Source organism: Dama dama, chromosome 26, assembly GCF_033118175.1.
Source record: "Dama dama isolate Ldn47 chromosome 26, ASM3311817v1, whole genome shotgun sequence".
In the NCBI taxonomy this organism is placed as follows: domain Eukaryota; kingdom Metazoa; phylum Chordata; class Mammalia; order Artiodactyla; family Cervidae; genus Dama; species Dama dama.
Window position 1 is genome coordinate 25,175,198 of NC_083706.1, and position 19,166 is coordinate 25,194,363.

The following is a 19,166-nucleotide window of genomic DNA, read 5'->3' on the forward strand; positions in this document are numbered from 1 at the left end:
CCTGGGGAAGTAAGGCTTCAGGGCTACTGTTTCAGGTACTTCTCATGACAGGCCTAGGAGTTTATCCCAACGGTCTGCATTCAGGAAGAAATCTTAATATATGTATGGATTTGGAGTAGCAGTCCATAAGAGAGGAGGGTACAGGATGGGGTTGGGATGATCCAAATAAAGATAAGATCAAATGTCAAGGGAAAGTAGACTCATAGATACTATATATTTATTAGGGAGCATAGAAAATAGCCAATCTAAATCAATAAAGGGACTGTAGATGACGTGATTTTCTCAATGTCACAAAACTCCCAAAGTAATACACAACTTAATTTGGATATAAAGGCATGAGAGTTATTGATCTCTTTGAGATTAGGGCTGCAGCTTTCTTATAGTTATATGTTTAATTGAAAAAGGATAGAGTTTTAAAAATAATTTCCCTACAGTTTATGGTATGGTAACATTCTAACCTTGTTTCTGTTTTCTTAAGCTAGGATTCTCATTTGATAGTTCATCTTAACATGTTCTCCTAAAAAATTTTTTTTTCAATTATCATGACTAGCTCTTGTGGGCTACTGATTTGAACTTTCCTTGAAACATTTCTTCAAATGCTTATTTTACAGGCATAATTTGTTGAAAATTAGGAAAATGATTAAATTTGCTTAAATACCAAAGGTGTAAAACCCTTTTTTTGACTATTATAGCTTAGACAAGACTCTCACATTTTTATCTGCCCAAGAGACTAGTGAAACCAAGTGTGTGCTGTGCTTATTTTGACACTCTCCGACATAAATCACAGCAGGATCCTCTATGATCCACCTCCCAGAATACTGGAAATAAAAGCAAAAATAAACAAATGGGACCTAATTAAACTTAAAAGCTTTTGCACAACAAAGGAAACTATAAGTAAGGTGAAAAGACAGCCCTCAGATTGGGAGAAAATAATAGCAAATGAAGCAACAGACAAAGGATTAATCTCAAAAATATACAAGCAACTCCTGCTGCTCAATTCCAGAAAAATAAATGACCCAATCAAAAAATGGGCCAAAGAACTAAACAGACATTTCTCCAAAGAAGACATACAGATGGCTAACAAACACATGAAAAGATGCTCCACATCACTCATTATCAGAGAAATGCAAATCAAAACCACAATGAGGTACCATTACACGCCAGTCAGGATGGCTGCTATCCAAAAGTCTACAAGCAATAAATGCTGGAGAGGGTGTGGAGAAAAGGGAACCCTCTTACACTGTTGGTGGGAATGCAAACTAGTACAGCCACTATGGAGAACAGTGTGGAGATTCCTTAAAAAACTGGAAATAGAACTGCCATATGACCCAGCAATCCCACTTCTGGGCATACACACCGAGGAAACCAGATCTGAAAGAGACACGTGCACCCCAATGTTCATCGCAGCACTGTTTATAATAGCCAGGACATGGAAGCAACCTAGATGCCCATCAGCAGATGAATGGATAAGGAAGCTGTGGTACATATACACCATGGAATATTACTCAGCCATTAAAAAGAATTCATTTGAACCAGTCCTAATGAGATGGATGAAACTGGAGCCCATTATACAGAGTGAAGTAAGCCAGAAAGATAAAGAACATTACAGCATACTAACACATATATGTGGAATTTAGAAAGATGGTAACGATAACCCTATATGCAAAACAGAAAAAGAGACACAGAAGTACAGAACAGACTTTTGGACTCTGTGGGAGAAGGCGAGGGTGGGATGTTTCGAAAGAACAGCATGTATATTATCTAGGGTGAAACAGATCACCAGCCCAGGTGGGATGCATGAGACAAGTGCTCGGGCCTGGTGCACTGGGAAGACCCAGAGGGATCAGGTAGAGAGGGAGGTGGGAGGGGGGATCGGGATAGGGAACACATGTAAATCCATGGCTGATTCATGTCAATGTATGACAAAACCCACTACAATATTGTAAAGTAATTAGCCTCCAACTAATAAAAATAAATGAAAAAAAATTTTTAAAAATTGTTTTGAAGTGTGCTTTCTGTTATCAGTAACTCCTAACAGATTGTGGGTATCATCTTCTCTTTCATGTATATAGTGTCATATCTGAATGTTAAAACATATCTGTCTGCTATTATCTTTCTTTGTCACTTAGGAAAACAGTTAAAAGCTCAGAGTAAACATGGAGGGGGGAGCCATTAAGAGTCGGTATTTCATAATAATATAAATATTGCATAAATATTTAAATATTAATTTAATATTTAATTAAATAAATATCTAATATTTAATTAAATATATATCACCTTCTGACTTTATTTTTCCTTTATTCTTTTTTAAAGGGGTATGAGAAAAAAGAATCCCAAAGAAAGTGTGTAGCTTTTTAATGTGAATATTATTTCTTTTTACTTGTGACTAGAATTCACTTTGGTAAAATCTGTTATACTCAGCATGCTACTGATTTCCCTTATTCACTAAATATGAAAAGTAGTTGGTATTTTAAGAAATGTACCAGATTTCATGGTAATATTTCTGAATAAATTAGAAGTGAGTGCTGTTGGGAATCATGGTATACATCCAGCAATTCTATTAATCATTATTATAAAAAAAATTCATTGATGGTAGATTCTTGGAAAGTCAACCAAAAAATCTCTGTGATATGTCATTGAAGCTTGTTTTTGTGAACTCCTATCTTAGCATCTCTCATTTTAAAGGCAATATTTTCCCTTCTATGTTTGTGGAAACTGCTGGTATCCACAGAGCAGAGATTCTTTCTGTCCATAAAAGTAAGAGTCTCTCTGAGGGAGGTGCTATGGCTGGTGATCATAGATTGCTTGTAACTCATACAGAGGTCTTATTGTGCTTTAGCAGCTGGGTTTGGGAAGGTAATGACATATCCTATCCACGTTCTGGGCTTGAGCAGGTGGTTACCCCACATGCAAGGATCTGTGCAGAGTCAAAGGAGCCTACCGTGGTGTTCCTTTCTGTTACACTTTCATTAGCCTTCTGATTTGTCCTTCCGGTTATTCTTATAAGCAGTGGTTTGGTCGCCTTGATCACCAAGATATGTTTGGGGTTTTGCTGTCATTTTTGTGTATGTGTGTATTATAGTTTAAGAAATTGCAAGTTATTGCTTGAAACGTCATAAAATGAGTCTCCATTATACTTTTATTTTAGCACCTCTTCTCTGCCATTGTAATCTTCAGCCTATGCTAGTTATAAGCTGATAGATTTGTGATAATGACTTCCGTGACTTCTGATTGAGACTTGTCAATGAGAGAATAAATACTGTCATTGTTTCCATAATTGCCAAAGCTGGCATAATGGTGAGGGTAAAGGACATTCAGTTTAATACAGTTATCATATGAGATGTTCCCTTGTATAGTACTGGCAGACACTAATATTTCTTAAATTGATTTTGATTAGGTTGAACATGGGTCAGAGAGACAGAGATAAAAAAGATATGTTTTTGGAAGCTATCAGAAATTGAAATACAATTTTGAAGTCATGAACTTAGTTTTATAAAGAAATTCTGCCTGCTTATATATCTTATATGCTGTGTATTATATTATAAATATATTATGATGTATTAAAGTTAGAACATCCTCTGAAGGACCATAGCTATTGTGTAATTTGTGGTGTGTTTCCCATGTGTAAAGATACATACGAGGTAATCTCACTTGGGCTTCCCTTGTGGCTCAGCTGGTAATCCGCCTATAGTGAGGGTGACCTGGGTTTGATCCCTGGGTTGGGAAGATCCCCTTGAGAAGGGAATAGCTACCCACTCCAGTATTTTGGCCTGGAGAATTCCACGGACTGTATAGTCCATGGGGTCACAAAGAGTCGGACATGACTGAGTAACTTTCACTTCACTTAATCTCACTTTATCCACCTTAAGTTGTAAAGATGATCTCAAACTTGATGATTCTCCGATGTTTTTGGCAGAAGCAAACATAAATGCTTTCTTGAGGGAAACACCTTCATCCTAGGCTTCAAAGAATCCTGGAAATTTTTAGCATAAGTGAACAGAATACATTTAGAAACGATCAAGCACACACTGGGAGCAAAAACCAGCAGAAACATCCCACAGCAGAAGAAGACGAGCAACAACTTCAGATGATGGTATTATCAGACTCGGATTATAAAATTCTTGACCATTTTTTAAAGAAAATACGGGAGAAATAATAGGGAATTGAATTAGGAGAAGAATTTCTTGTGATCTTTCTTTGTGATACATACTAGTTAATGTCTTCCGAACTACCTTTCAGCTCACAGATTCTGTCTTCCACCACTCTTCCTTTCTTCTAATGTGAAGCCTAACCCCTTAATTTTGTTCATTTTATTTTTCATTTTATTCCTAGAAATTTTATTTGGTTCTTTAAAAAACTTTGTAGGTTTATTGATTTCTGATAATATTATCTATTTTCCTTTCATTTTGGACACTATTTGAAGAAATGATAACTTTCTCAAACTAATGAAAGACCCAATCCATAAAAGAGCTATATACCAAAAAAAAAAGAATAACATGGCAGAATATAATGGTAAAAATTAAAATCACTGAAGGTATAGAAGAAAAATATCACATTTTTTTCAGTGTGACAGGCAACTGAACTCTCAATAGCAATGATTAAAAGCATAAAATAGTACAAAGAGATGAGATCTTCACTGTGCCAAAAGAAAACAGTTGCCAGGCTAGAATTGTATACTCGTCCAGAAATATCTTTTAAGAATCAGAACAAAATAAAGACATGTTTATGCAAAAATTACTGAGAGGCTCTGCCATCAGGAAAATTTTAAAAGATTTTTTTAAGCAGAAGGTAACTGATTTCCCAGATGGAAGGTGTAAAGGAAAAAAAGGTATTAAAATGCATAAAGTTGTAAATATTTGGGTATACCTGAATGAACTTATAAAATCACAAGGTCTTAGGGGCTTAAAAGTTAGAATAAAAGTTATATTAAAAGAGAAGGAAGGTGGGAGGGGGGATCGGGATGGAGAATACATGTAACTCCATGGCTGATTCATGTCAATGTATGACAAAACCCACTACAATATTGTAAAGTAATTGGCCTCCAACTAATAAAAATAAATGAAAAAAAATTTAAAAAATAAAAAAAGAGAGAAGGAAGTCTAAAAAACTATAACCTAAACATCCATATCAACAACTTAGTAAAAGAAAATCCACTAATATATAAAAAAAGAAAAATCCAGAAAATTAGACCTGGGATATGGAAGAAAAAAAATAAGGATAAGACCAGAAGTCAGTAAAATAAAAAAATAAACATAGTAAAGAGATCGACAAAGTAAAAGACAATTTCTTTGAAAAAGTAATATTACCCCTAGTGAACCTGCTTAAGCAAAAAGAAGGCAGCACAAATTATATCAGGAATGAAAAAAACACAAATCCAATGCTACGGATACTGAAAAGATAACAGTTATTGTAAATCATTTATATCAATATATTTGAAAATGTAGATGAAGTGAAAAATTCCAAGGAAAAAAGGCACCTTATCAAAACTGAGTCAAGAAAAATTAGAAAATCTAAATAATTCTGTAACCCATGAAGAGATTGAACTAGAAATCAATAAACTTACACAGATCTTTCTAGGTCCAGACCTCTCCATTAGTTCTATCCTCCAAGGAAGAACTAACTCTGATCTTACACATCTTTACTGCTTATTTTATGAAGTTGGCATGGACTTTTACTTTAAGATCTTTTTATTGTTAGTGTCCTGGTATTTTACAGTGATGTGATTAAGTACGAGCCTTCGATTTATTATTCTGGATGCTTGATATTAGGACCTTTTGATTTCAGGATTTGTTCATATCTTCTTAAATGCCATTAACAATGCCATTTAGATGGGTTTGTTTTAAATATTTTTTTCCTCTTCCTTTTTTTTTTCTTTGTTGTTTATCTTAGATCTTTTCTTTTTGTTCATTTTGTATTCTAAGTTTACCTCAAATGATGGGTGAATCATGGTGGTTGTTCATTGATGTTTAGCATTGAGGGATTAGGTAGGTTGAATGGAGGCAGAATTTGTTGATTAGAGTTTACTTAGAGTAAGTAGTAAGTAAGTGAGTAAGTAAGTAAGGCAGGGAGGAGCTTCCTGTTATGCTGAAGATCCCTAAAATGCCAGAATGAGGTAAACTTTACTCTGGATCACTAATATCCATGCTAGCTTCTAGGTTCTCCAGTATACTGATCCTAAACGTATATGGGTTTGTTATGGAAGCTCTGAGCCCTTGCCATTTTGAAACCGAACCCCTTTCTGCCAGGCAGATGTCAGCTTCTTCAGAGCTTTAGGTTTCACTGAGAGTTTGGGTGTGAGGCTTGCCCCTAAGTGATGTGCTTGCCCAGGGTTACTGTCTTCTTTCCCCATTTTCATCTGACCCGTTATATAACATCTCACGCCATTTGGGGGAATCTTCATTGAGGTCAAATATAACTAAAATGATGCTGTGTGTAAGAGGCTGTACAAGAGTTAGAACTTTGTCTTTAGAAAGCTCCTCCATCCACTCAAGCAGTTGTTCTAACTTTTGTACTGAACTTTGTAACACTCCAGAGTTCTTCAAGAACAAGACATTATCTTTGGGCCTCTCATATCTTTGAGTCTCGAGTGGATATTTCTTGGCACCAGACTTTTTGCATTAAGATCTAATCCTCGTCCTCTAGGAAAGGAAATCCCCTGAAGACTTCAGCAGTGTCTTGGTCTGAGTTCTTTCAGAGTGGTTTCCAGAAGTACGCAGCTTTGGTCAAAGGTCAGAAGACTGATAGGCAATGTGGTCAGATAAGTAATTCATCTTCAAGTTGGGGGGGGGGGGTCTGTCACATTTGAATACCAAATCCAGCCATCTTCCATCTCCTTAAAAAAATTGCTTTTTGCCTTTATTCATTATAGGTGCCCTTTATATAAAGCAGACATAAAGGCACTTAACAAACTGATTGATTTTGTCAACTCACATGAAGAAAAGGGGGGAGGTTTATAGTTTTCCTCCAAGTTGTGTTTAATTAGTGTACTGATTTTTCAGGTCAGCAGTTACTGGACGCCTGTGTGTTAGGCCCTGTGCTAGGCCTGGAAAATACCAAGATGAGTAAATAAATCCATGCCTCCCTGGAGCTCACAGTCCAGTCAGAGGCAGACAGATAAACAGATCTCTCAGAGCACGGTCAGGCTGCAGTAACTGGGAGTGAGGAAGAAACCTGAGCGTCCTGAGGACAGAGCGTCTCCTGAGAGAAAGCAGGCAGAAGAGTGACTTCGCAGACTTCCACAGTGTCACCAGAAGACCTTTCTAGAATTTATAAATCCAGTCATGTTCCTTCCATGTTCAGACACCTCAACAGCTTCTCAGTGACTGCCCTGAAGGCCACCTTTCAGCCACTCCACTGGTCCTCCCCCACCACCGACTGCCCACTCCCTTCACCACCTGACCGCTTAAGTTCGAATCTCACCCCCGTCACTTACGAACTGTGATCCTTGGCAAGTTGCTAACCTCTCTGCAACTATATCTTTAAACTCGGTAAACACAATCATCTGTGTCTCAGTGTTACTGTTAGGATTAAATGATTTGATATAAAACTCATAGAATAGTGCCTAGCACGTAGTAAGTACCACCGAAGGGATGGTTACTACTGTCCTGTACAAGTGATGGCTCTTACTGCCATCATTGTTGTTTCCTCTTTCCCAGACCAGTATGATTTCCTTCCCTGGCATCACACAAAGCACCGTTGCATAGATCTGTTCCAGAATTAGACATCAGGCCCCTCTGTTGGGGCCCTAGCTGAACCAAAGCTCCCCCCAACCCCTGATTGCTCAAGGAGTTCTTTCCCACTCAGGTGTGTGCTGCTAATAACGAATCTGAGTTTGGTGCAGGCAAGTCAGGCTTTTACTCAATGACCAGAGAATGGAGAAGGGGTGTTCATGCTCCCAAGGTACGTTCTCCCCGAAGGGAGGGGAGTAAGTGAATTTTAAGGGTCAGGAGGCAGACAGGACATCAGGGCTCTAGGAAAGGGGTGGAGACTTCTGGGGCAGCAGGGACATACACAGTCCTTCCTGCCCCTTTGCACATGGCACCAGTTGTGCCTAGCAGAGTACAAATCCCCCTCTTCCCCCAGGTAGAGATGAAGCATGGTGATGAAGCAAAGGTAACTCTTGGACATCTCCAGGTTTCATCTGCACAGGCGAGATCCTGTGGTCAAGTCAGGGCCAGTTCAGAGCGATTGACCACTGTGTGTCTCTCAAAGCACATATCTCTCTCAGTAAAACTTGAAAGCATCTGCCCAACACCAGGTGCTTTTGAAACATGGAGATGAGTCAGGGCCAGTGTCCAGCTCTTAAGGGTTGGTATGGGAACACAGAGATAAGTCAAGGCATGGAAAGTGGTGACATTTATCCTACTTTATCTGCCCTCTTGGAGCTGACTGGTTCAGTCTGGTTTTGCTGCAGGACTTTGTGGCATCATGTTGATGAGCCACAACTAGCCTTTACAGTTAAAAAACAGTTTCTGCACCTTTGCATGGGTGACACATTGGCACTGTCTACATTAATTCTTAGGTTGCTTCTCACTATCTCATATCTTTATCATCAATAAATTCTAGAGTTGTTGTCCTGAGTAGATTATCAACTCAGATTAGAGATTTCACCACAAATTCTTTTTTGCTTTAATTTTGTACTTCTCCACAGAATTGAAATCCCATGCATATTGCAGGCACTCAGACCTTGTTTATTGATTGAAGGGGAAATCCTTTTTTGTCCAGCTCTGTCTTCGTGGTGTCTTTTTATAACCATTCTCTCCTTTTCTTTCTCCACTATACTGTTAGCATGTTAACACTTTTTTTACATATTTCTACTGTAGCTCTCGTCCAGTTCTGTTGTAATCATTCATTTTAATGTCCACATGCTTTGTTTCTCTGGCAGGACAGGAATTGCTTTCATTTGCATCTCTGGCCTTTAGCAAAAGGGTTTCACACAATAGCCACATATTTAGATGAGTACTTGATAAAGAGAATAATATGCATTATGTTAGTGAAGTGAAGTTGCTCAGTCATGTCCGACTCTTTGTGACCCCACGGACTGTAGCCTACCAGGCTCCTCTGTCCATGGGATTTTCCAGGCAAGAGTACTGGAGTGGGTTGCCATTTCCTTTTCAGGGAATTGGTGAGAACAAAAAAAGACTGAGTGATTTCTTTGTACCTATTTTGTTTCAATAAATATCCAAGAAATAATTCAGATCCTCTAAACAAGCAGGAAACTCCAAGTAAATATTCTTCTAACATAGAGGCAAAACATGCCAACAACTTTTCTTATATGCCTCCAAGCTTCATGATTTTTAAGGTAAAATGTAGATACAGCATTGTTCAAACTATTCTTGACAGGTTTATTACAAAGAAATAAACTTTAATTTTCATGGTTTAAGTTGTTGTTATTGTTTAGTCGCCAAGCTATGTCTGACTCTTTTGCAACCCCATGAACTATAGCCCTCCAGGCTCTTCTGTCCATGGGATTTTATTACAGAATGCTAAATACAGATTAGTTCGACTGTTTTTTCATTTCCCTATATATTTACAGTTGACAATAAGAGAGTTTTTGTTGTTTTTGATAGATCCTTTAGAATCACCCTTCTATAAGTTTGTGTCGCTTTATACCATCAAGGCTTAAGAAAACTTATTAGTATTCTCTTTTGATACCTTGTTCTGTTTGCTATTCTTTACTTGTTTGTTCAGGCTCTTCTTCTGATGGCTATTTATTTTAATGGACATATATACGTTTAGGTTTTTGATTTCCCAAAAAGGAAACTGACCTAGACCCTGTTGCATTTTAGGCCTGCTATTCTTTTACTATTCTTTCCTTTCCCCTCGTTTTCCTTTGAGATGAGTCAGACCTGCTTCCTTAGTTTTCCTGCCCCTCCGTTTCTCTTTAGTTCTGCAGTCCCTTGACAGTAGGCATCCTGAGGACAGAGGTCATGTCTCCTTTTTACCAAGTACCCAGTACTTAGTCCGCAGACCAGCATATGGTCAATACGCAGTATATTTTATTTGAGGGAATGAGTTCAGGAAAGTTAAAAGCCTTTACCCACCATCCACCCTGCACCATTCACCCAATCCTCCTGACTCTGTTATCGCTTCGTTTTGGTTTTCAGGAAATGCCATACCACCTTCCCAGCCTGCAAAAGGAGGCTACTCATTACTCATCTGCTGCCTCCCACATCCCTTCCATCCTGAAGGCCTTGCTTTATGTGGGTTTCCTCTGCTTGTCCTCTCTTCCCTTCCATCAGCTGTGCCTGGCAGTAACACACCATCATGTCTCCCTTTCAGAGCCCAGCTGAGAGGCTTCTTTGGTGAAACCTTTTCTGATCTCCTTCTCACTAAACACCTTAGCCTTTCTTCTTTAAACACTAGAATTCTGCAACCAAATATGCGCCATTTGTGACTTTGCTTTTTCCCAAAAAGCAAAGCTCCCTGGGGTATCTCTTACTGTCTGTTTCAGTGCATGATGTAATCTTTACATGTAGTTGGTGCTCAGTGCAGATTTTGCTGGATTGTCCAGAAATGTGACATTCCAGAGAACTGCCGCGGGAGCTCCATTCCACTGAGAAATATTGAAGACAATTTTGTAGATTTTTCTGCTCCTTTTTTTTCTAACTCACAAACTTCTGTCATTGTTCTTGGGAGTTGTATGGTGTAACCACTTATATTAAAATGTCAAAGTCCAGAGTACTGGAGAATGAGAAGGTGGCAAAATATTAGAACTGGAAAGATTTTTAGGGATCCAGGGAGTCCAGCCCTTTAATTTTGTAAGTGAATAAATTGGTGTCTGGAATGTTAAAGTGACCTGCACCAAATCTATACATAGTTAGTTTATGGTAACATTTGGGTCTTGGATGTAATCTTTCAACCCTGTCTGTTGCTCATTCCCACAAGCTGTCACAGTATATATGAGGACACTGTTTAGGTTTGTGTAACAAAACTGTTAGAAGAGGCTTCTGATATTATCATATTACCTTTTATGGACTAAAAAGTAGAAAATTGAGTCGCTTATTAGGTTTTCCTTTCCTCTTCTTCAATTATAAGTTTTTGGACTGGATTCACTTGCATCAACTGGGAAATTTCTGACTATATTAACCTAGGAGGGCATTGATTTGTTTGCTAATCTTTAAGTAAGATCTTCGGTCTTTTGGTTGAAGTCGAACACACATACAGAAAAGTACATGAAGCGTAAATGTGCAGTTTCAGTTTTTACAGTGTACATGTCGTGTGACCAGCACCCAGATCAGGAAACAGAGCAGCACCGACATGTTTGGAAGCATTTAAAGAAATAAAACATTTGAAGAAATAAAAGGGCTTTGAATGAAACGACATCATTTTCTTTTTTTCTCCTGACAGGTATTGTCAGTCTGTGTGTTAACAACAATCCTTGGTTGTATATTTGGGTTGAAACCAAGCTGCGCCAAAGAGAGTAAGTAGTATACTAATTCATGTGTGCCTGGGCGTGTGTATGTGCCCCGCGCGGGTGCAGGTGATAGCCTTCTTGAGAATGTGATTGAGACAATAGTTATGTCCTCATCCCTTGAGTACTCCATGCATATGTGTGCATACTCAGTTGTGTCCAACTTTTTGGCGATCCCATGGACTGTAGCCCACCAGGCTCCTCTGTCCGTGGGATTTTCCTGGCAAGAATACTAGAGTGGGTTGCCATTTCCACCTCTAGAGGTGAGTACTCTATAGATACTGCAAATTTGATGCTAGTTTGAGCATTCTTCTTGAAGATCTTTTATTATTTTAGCTGTATACTATCTACTTGCAAAACTTCATCCCAAAACAACAAAGAGGGGTTATGACCGCCCCCCCCCCAAAAAAAAACAGTGAAAGGCCTCAAAACAACAAAAAAGAACAAAGATACAAACAAGCAGACATGGATGACAGGTTCTTATGCAGGAGCCTGTCTCCCTGACTTCCTCCAGGGACTCCCACTTTTACTCTCTAAGGCGTTAGGTGCTGGAGCAGCCCTGAGGTTACTAGGTAAACAGCATGCCTGGGCAGCTGGAAGCATCCTTACATGCTTGTAAGTCTTTTAGAAGTGCAGTCATTTCAAAACAATAGTGATATTTCTAAGCTGTTACTTACATTTTTCTTTTTATGAAGTTTGGTAATCATGCCAACATGGAAAGATCACTATAAATAATAAAACTTTGAATCACAGTACATTGTAGCAGTCATTATTTTGGATTTGAAGTAGTTTTTTATTTTTACTCCTTTTAAATCATTGATGAATTCCTAGGGAATTCAGTTTTGAAAACTGAACAAATCCTTCTATTCAACTATTCCATAATTGTACTATTAGTCATTTTTTTAAAAAAAATAGTGATTGTTAAGTTTTCATTTATTTTTAAAATGAATGAAATGTAGTAATTTTACATATTTAGGCAGCAACAATTCAGAGCAAACATATCAACATTTAGTAAAATTAAGAAGCTACATATTTTAGTGTTCACCTATGTAGCGTTTAAGCACTAAGTAATTCACCTTGAGTTTAGTTTAGCACATAAAAATAGAACTGAGTGATTGAAAACACAAATTTTAATCTAAACTCAAGGTGAAATACATATTATTTTTTAAGTTAATGAAAGCATACTGATGATCTGCAAGTAATAGCTATTATTATGATAGTTTTCCCCCTTGGATCAGGAAAGTTAGTATTTTTGACCCTAGAAATTATTATTGTCATTTCATGTCCTTAAAATTGCCTCATTTCCTGGTGTCAAATGAGAGTTAAATTCCGTGACAGTGTCTTCTTGGGTCAGAGGACCATGACAACCATGAGCAAGGATTATTCCTTTTTTTTTCTTTTGGACTTCCATTATTCTACAAGTGGGTTGTTTTTCTTACCACCCTGATTTATTTTTCATTAAACCTAGATCGTTGCTGACACCTAGTAAAGAGTCACAGCGTGAATGTTTTAGATTAGTTGTTATTGGAGTGCAGTTGTTTTGCAGCACTGCGTTAGTTTCACCCGTAGAGCAAAGTGAGTCAGCTGGACACACACCCCCTCTTGTTTGGATTTCCTTTCCACTGAGTCACCACTGAGCACTCAGTAGCGTTCCCTGGGCTATGCAGTGGGTCCTCATTAGTTATCTCTTTTATTCAGAGTGTCAATCGTGTATATATGTCCATCCCAATCTTCCAATTCACCTCACCCCTCCTCCCGTCTTGGTGTCCATCCATTTGTTCTCCTTGTCTTGTAAAGTTGTTTTTAATGCAAAGTGTTTTCCTTCCACGTCTGGCATTTGTCCATTTAACAAAAACTCACTAGTACCAACTGTAGTCACGGCTCTTGCTGGATTCCTGGGGTACAGTGTGCTGGCCAGCGTCCAGATGTGGTCCTTGTCCCTAAGAAGTTTGTGGTCCAGGTTGAGACTGGGTTAGTAACCAGATGATCTAGTTACAAATGAAATTCAGTGACTGAAAGGGAGGATGAGGTTTCATATAAACTTTAAAAAATGGAAAAAGCATCTAGACAGGGGAGTTTGGGAAAGCTTCTCAGAGGGAGCCAGGCTGGATCTGAAGGTGCAATGGACACATCAGGTGTGGTGGGAGATGAGTCCAGCAGAACATTTTCTGCACAAACACATTACTTCTTTACACCAGACTGAGGGTGTCGTAAGTCAGGTGCTCTTTGTCTTCATGAAGTTTTCAGAGATTATCAGTTTTTAGAGAACCCTACATAAAATATTCAGAACAAGCTCTTCTTATTTTTCCTTTATTTAATATTCTATATGTATTTAAGTTTCATTAGCCCCTTAGGGTTTATACTATATAAAAGAAAAAAAATTATCTTTTGTTTCTATGGCAAGAGATAAAATTGCAAACTTGATACATAAGGTTACTGCCTTCTGTCTGTGTCACTTTCTATAGGTATTTGTGAAAAGATTCTTGGTTAGCTTTTTGCCCATCCCATCTGTGTTTTCTAAAAGAGTATTTAAACCAACTCAATACTGAACTTAGGGTACATTAGCTGATGTTTGCTTTGTATTTATGTAATGATTAGAAACATCTAACTCATTCGATATTTTCAGTTAAGAGTTGCAAGGGTCGCTGTTTTGAGAGAACATTTGGAAACTGCCGCTGTGACGTTGCTTGTGTTGACCTTGGAAACTGCTGTCTAGATTACCAGGAGACGTGTATAGAACCAGGTAAAAATGTGCAGGGGAAAAGATGGGGTAAAAGAGCAAAGGAAAGTTCTGCATCTTTTAGGTATGTGATTTACCTAACCCATTTGAGATTTTAAAAAATTTGTCCTTTGTATTTCCTGACACAAGCAAAATTTGCATATCTTGCCTTTGTTAAAAATTTTATGGATGGCAGCACTGTGCTGGTTTTCAGTATTTGCTGACAGCCTATATAGTCTAATTTGCATTTTACCTAAGTTCAAAAAGGCTGATTAAAAATATATGACTCTTTCTGTTATGGGCTTATTAAAGCAAGAGTTCTTAAGACATCCACCTAAACTTTAAAATAAAGCTATCAGACTGTGAAAAGTTTGATTTGATCTTTTTTACGTATGAAAGTGAAAGTATTCATCACTCAGTCTTGTCCAATTCTTTGTGACCCCATGGACTTTAACCTGCCAGGCTTCTCGGTCCATGGAATTTTCCAGGCAAAAATACTGGAGTGGGTTGCCATTCCCTTCTCCAGGGGATCTTCCTGACCCAGGGATTGAACCCAGGTTTCCTGCATTGCAGGCAGATTCTTTACCATCTGAACCACCAGGGAAGCCCATAGAATAATAACATTTAAATGATAGCTAGATTTAGAGAAATTTGGAGAACTCTGGCAATGACTGGTGGAATAAGCCAAGATTGACATGGGAGTTGTATAATAAAAGTTACGTCTGTTTACATTTTATTTTTTATTTTCTTAATTAATTTTTATTGGAGTATAGTTGCTTTACAATGTTTTGTTAGTTCCTACCTTACAGCAGAATGATCAGCCATATGTATATTAATGCGTATATTCCCTCTCTTTTGGACTTGCTTCTCATTCAGCGTTTACATTTTAAAATGATGAGATTCTGGATTTTTAGTGAAATGATAATTGTTGCCTGCGTATTTTCTGTTGGTTCAGATTGACCACTGTGGTGAAAAGTTCTGTGAGTCACTGAGGGTGAAGAAATGGTCCATCATCTCTCATAGATCACGTTCTAGAAGACAACTCTGTGTTCATTTTGGACATGTTGAATTTGGACCATAAAATGTGTTATGTTGACATTTGTTTCTAGAGCGGATATGGACTTGCAGCAAATTCAGGTGTGGTGAGAAAAGGTTGTCCCGAAGCCTCTGCTCCTGTTCAGACGACTGCAAGGACAAGGGAGACTGTTGTGTCAACCACGGATCCGTATGCCGAGGTCAGGAGGTTGTACCTCACCAGGCTCAGACACAGGCTGACATCTTCCTAGGCCTCAGAGGGGGTTGGCATGGGTGTGTTTTTTACAGTCGAAGTCATAGTTATTGACGAACCATATTGGCTGAAAAAATATCTTAAAGGCATTTTTTTGAAGAAAGTTTCAAACATATATACGTGAATAGAGAGAATATGTAATAAAGCTTGCATCACCCAGCCTAATAACCATGATTGTCTACACATGGCTAGTCTTTTTTATCTATAGTCATACACTCTGCTGCTGCTCCACCCTCAGGTTATTTTGATATTAGCTGCATATTTAATGCTGTATTTGTGGAACAATCACTTCACAATCTTGGCTGACTATGTAACAGGTTCTTTCATCGTAAACGAGGACAGTGTCTGCCTGATGTTGAGAGAAGTTAGTGTCTAAGACTCTATGTAAGCTGGTGTTACTCTGATGTCTTGCCTAGGTGTTGCAGGGTTCCTTGAAGTTCTTTGACAAAATTTGACTCTGTATGAGAGGAACTAAGGCAGAAGATTCTGTTGGGTGGATAGGAGTAGGGTTATAAATCTTGGCTGAAAATATTATTAATGACAATTTGAAAATGGAAAAGGTGCCTTCAAGTTCTCACAAATACAGCAATATGTTTTAGTCTTGCAATTATAAATTCATTCTTTAATTCCTGATATCAACTAACTCTTACTTTGAAATAGAATAACTCTCTATTTGTTCTATTTCCTGAGAATCACACCCCACATGATCTATGTATCTCTTAATTTTTTTTTTCTTTTTTGGAATGTGTCCTAATGTGTCTCACAAACATCACGACCATTGTTTCTGTTGAATGTGTTCAACTCACTGTACTTCTTGAAAATATTTTAGGGGAGAAAAGCTGGGCAGAAGAAGAATGTGACAGCATTGATGAGCCACAGTGTCCAGCAGGGTAAGATAATACTCTGAGATACTAATGTTTTCTTTTATAGAAGTACCATTCTTTCTCTTTCCAAATTGAAAAGATAAAAATAATAATAATTATTCATTGGTTCAATAAATATTATTTTTAGTTAGGCCTTCTTTTGGCATTGGTGGTATAGAAGTGATTATGGCATGACCCTCTCCCCCAACGCCCCAACCCTCATCCCCCACTTCCCACTCCTGGTCTGGAAACTGGAAAAAAAAGAGAGGTTATGAATATTTAATGTTAATGAGTGCTGGGTGGAAGAATTTGTGTCTTCCTTCTTAGGAAAAAAGGATCTTTACTTTCATTTGAAGTTTTTCAAGTTGAACTTATAACAAATTACTTTATAACTTTAAAAAAAAAATTTTTGGTTCACTTATGTATTTTCAGGATAACATGTCTATGAGAGATGTTACATAATTTTTATAATTTGTATTTTCCATTTTTTGTCTAAAGTATTTTATACAATACCTTATGTTTATAAGGTCATCAGGAAAGGTTAGTGTAGAATTTGAAAAGTGGAAATTTGGTGACAGTGTTAGACATGTTTATCTTTGTTCCACTTGAGATCTATGTAATTTGAATTATTAATCTTCAGAAATATATTATGTGTTTAAAATAATGATTTTTCCAAACTGTTAAACATTATAAAGCTGCCCTAGTAGAAACAAGAACACAATTTAGAATATGCTGTTTGTTAATATTTATTCTCCTACAAATTGGAGAAATATTATTGCATTTTGGTTGCATTTCGTCTGTCTTTTAGAATAGCAGGGACCATAAATGATGGTCTTTGTATGGTGCCTCAAAATGGGATGAGTGCTCAGTCAGTACTATTTGATAATGTACATGATGAAATACAAAATCATATATATGAATATAGACACTTCTAAAATATTCTTTATAAAGATGCTTGTTGAGTTTGTTAGTTTACCTTAGATTACATCCCGACCTCAGTGGAAAATGTTTACTGGATCTGTGTCTTCTTTCTTCTTTACACATTTTTTGTCTTTCTTTCTCATTACCCAGGTTTGAAACACCTCCTACCCTCTTATTTTCTTTGGATGGTTTCAGGGCAGAATATTTACACACTTGGGGTGGACTTCTTCCTGTTATTAGCAAGCTGAGTGAGTAACAGAGTATACTATTGGAGTGCCACAGTGTCAGTAGACTAAGGAGGCAGTCTCTTTTTGGAAAAATACGGCAGAATCTGTGTTACTAAACTTCTCCATTGTAAAAGAGTTAAACCCTAGTGATAAGGACCTAGTCTTTAATATTATAATTGTTCTAAAACTGCCTTTTAAACAACTGTAAGATAATAATGATTATCTCGGGGTTTTTATTCCTTGGTTACAGATGTTAAGGATAAGACATACTTTTTTTTGCCCTTAGACTTTGGATTCATTTTGTGGACAAACTATTTATATATTTATTTATCTAATATGACTACATCTTAAAGTAGAATTTCAAAAACTGAAGGTATTTCTTAGATGAATCTAGTAGTGCAGACATAGAATATTTACTTGTTATTTATTCTTTAGTATCATGAGTCATCCTTCCAATTTCTTAATTAAAAGTTAGTGATGCAGTAGTAGAATAGTCTTTTCTTAGGATGAATGCAAAAGTTTTAAATCATTAACCACCAGTAATATGGGTATCACTCGTATCATCGTTATTGGAAAAAAAAAATTAAATATGGGTATAAAAGCTGAAGAACATTACTTGTTATCAGTGATCAGTATTTAAATAGCCACAGTGTAATACTGGACTGAAATGGAAATAAGTAAATTCACTATTTTGGTATTCTTCTGGAGTTCTGAGACATTATTTGTTGGACTTGAATATTTAAATGTCAAAATCACTCTCCATAATCACATAGGTCCATTTATTGTACTTCCTTTGTAAGAAACTATTTGGAGAACTAAAAATTTCAGTTTTTAATTTCTACTGGGAAGAAAGTAGTTTTTATAAATAATCATTTGACACAAAAGTCTTTAGGAAAGAGCTTACATGGACAAGAAAGACTCTGTTTTATCAGCCAGGCTCACGGGCTTTGAGGCTTGCATCTGGCCCTTTGTTATCATCGGGGGGAAAGTTTGTTTCCATAGCATTGAATACAATATCCTGAGTGCAGAAGTAAGGAGCCATAGGTACCTATATGTGAAGTTGGAAGGAACTCAATACATAGTTAACTAAAGTCCTTGCTTTGGGTAATTAGGAAGTATAGCCTATAATTCTGAACTGTTTGGAATGCAAGGAGATAGATAGACATGTACCAGCCTGAGGAACATTTTGAGCAATGAGGTATTGAAATGCTAGAATCATTAGTGATGTGTTCCCTGCTCAGTGGTAGAGACAGAAGAGGAAAGTGACTTTAGGGCTAAATCAGGAACAGTTTGACTTCTGTCCTTCTCGTATTAATACTTGAAGCCAGAAGATGCCTTTTATCATTAAAGCAGTGTTGAATTTGTCTAGAGTTAACTGGTTTGGACTTTAGGGTGGGACAGTGTCCTCCTAGCTACTGCTTCATTCTTGTTTTCATTTTGCTGAGTTAGCAACTAGGGAAGTTTGTAGTTTTGTTTTGGCTGTTTGTTTTTTTTAAAAACTACAGCTTGTATTTAGATATGTTACCACCAAGTAATAGCAAAGATCTAGCAAGCATCATTATGGTCCATCTGGAACTTAATGTTATTAGTAAGTATGGGATAAATATTTCATTGGCTTAATTATTTTAATTTTTTTTAACTAAAAGGAAAAACTAGCTCTCAACATTGAGTTTGAATCCACAATGTTGCTTTGTAATTCACCCTGAATTTTTAAATGGTTGTAAATCCCTTCTGG

General features: G+C 37.2%; 1 protein-coding gene across 1 annotated transcript in view; it reads left to right on the plus strand.

Annotated features, from left to right (window-relative positions):
- Positions 1-19,166, plus strand: part of ENPP1 (ectonucleotide pyrophosphatase/phosphodiesterase 1) — a 73,696-nt gene that overhangs the window by 23,572 nt on the left and 30,958 nt on the right. Inside the window, exons 2-6 of the mRNA XM_061130433.1 lie at positions 11,350-11,422; positions 14,040-14,156; positions 15,242-15,367; positions 16,250-16,310; positions 17,355-17,452. Of these exons, the coding sequence (XP_060986416.1) occupies positions 11,350-11,422; positions 14,040-14,156; positions 15,242-15,367; positions 16,250-16,310; positions 17,355-17,452 (475 nt within the window). The remainder of the gene's footprint in view (positions 1-11,349; positions 11,423-14,039; positions 14,157-15,241; positions 15,368-16,249; positions 16,311-17,354; positions 17,453-19,166) is intronic.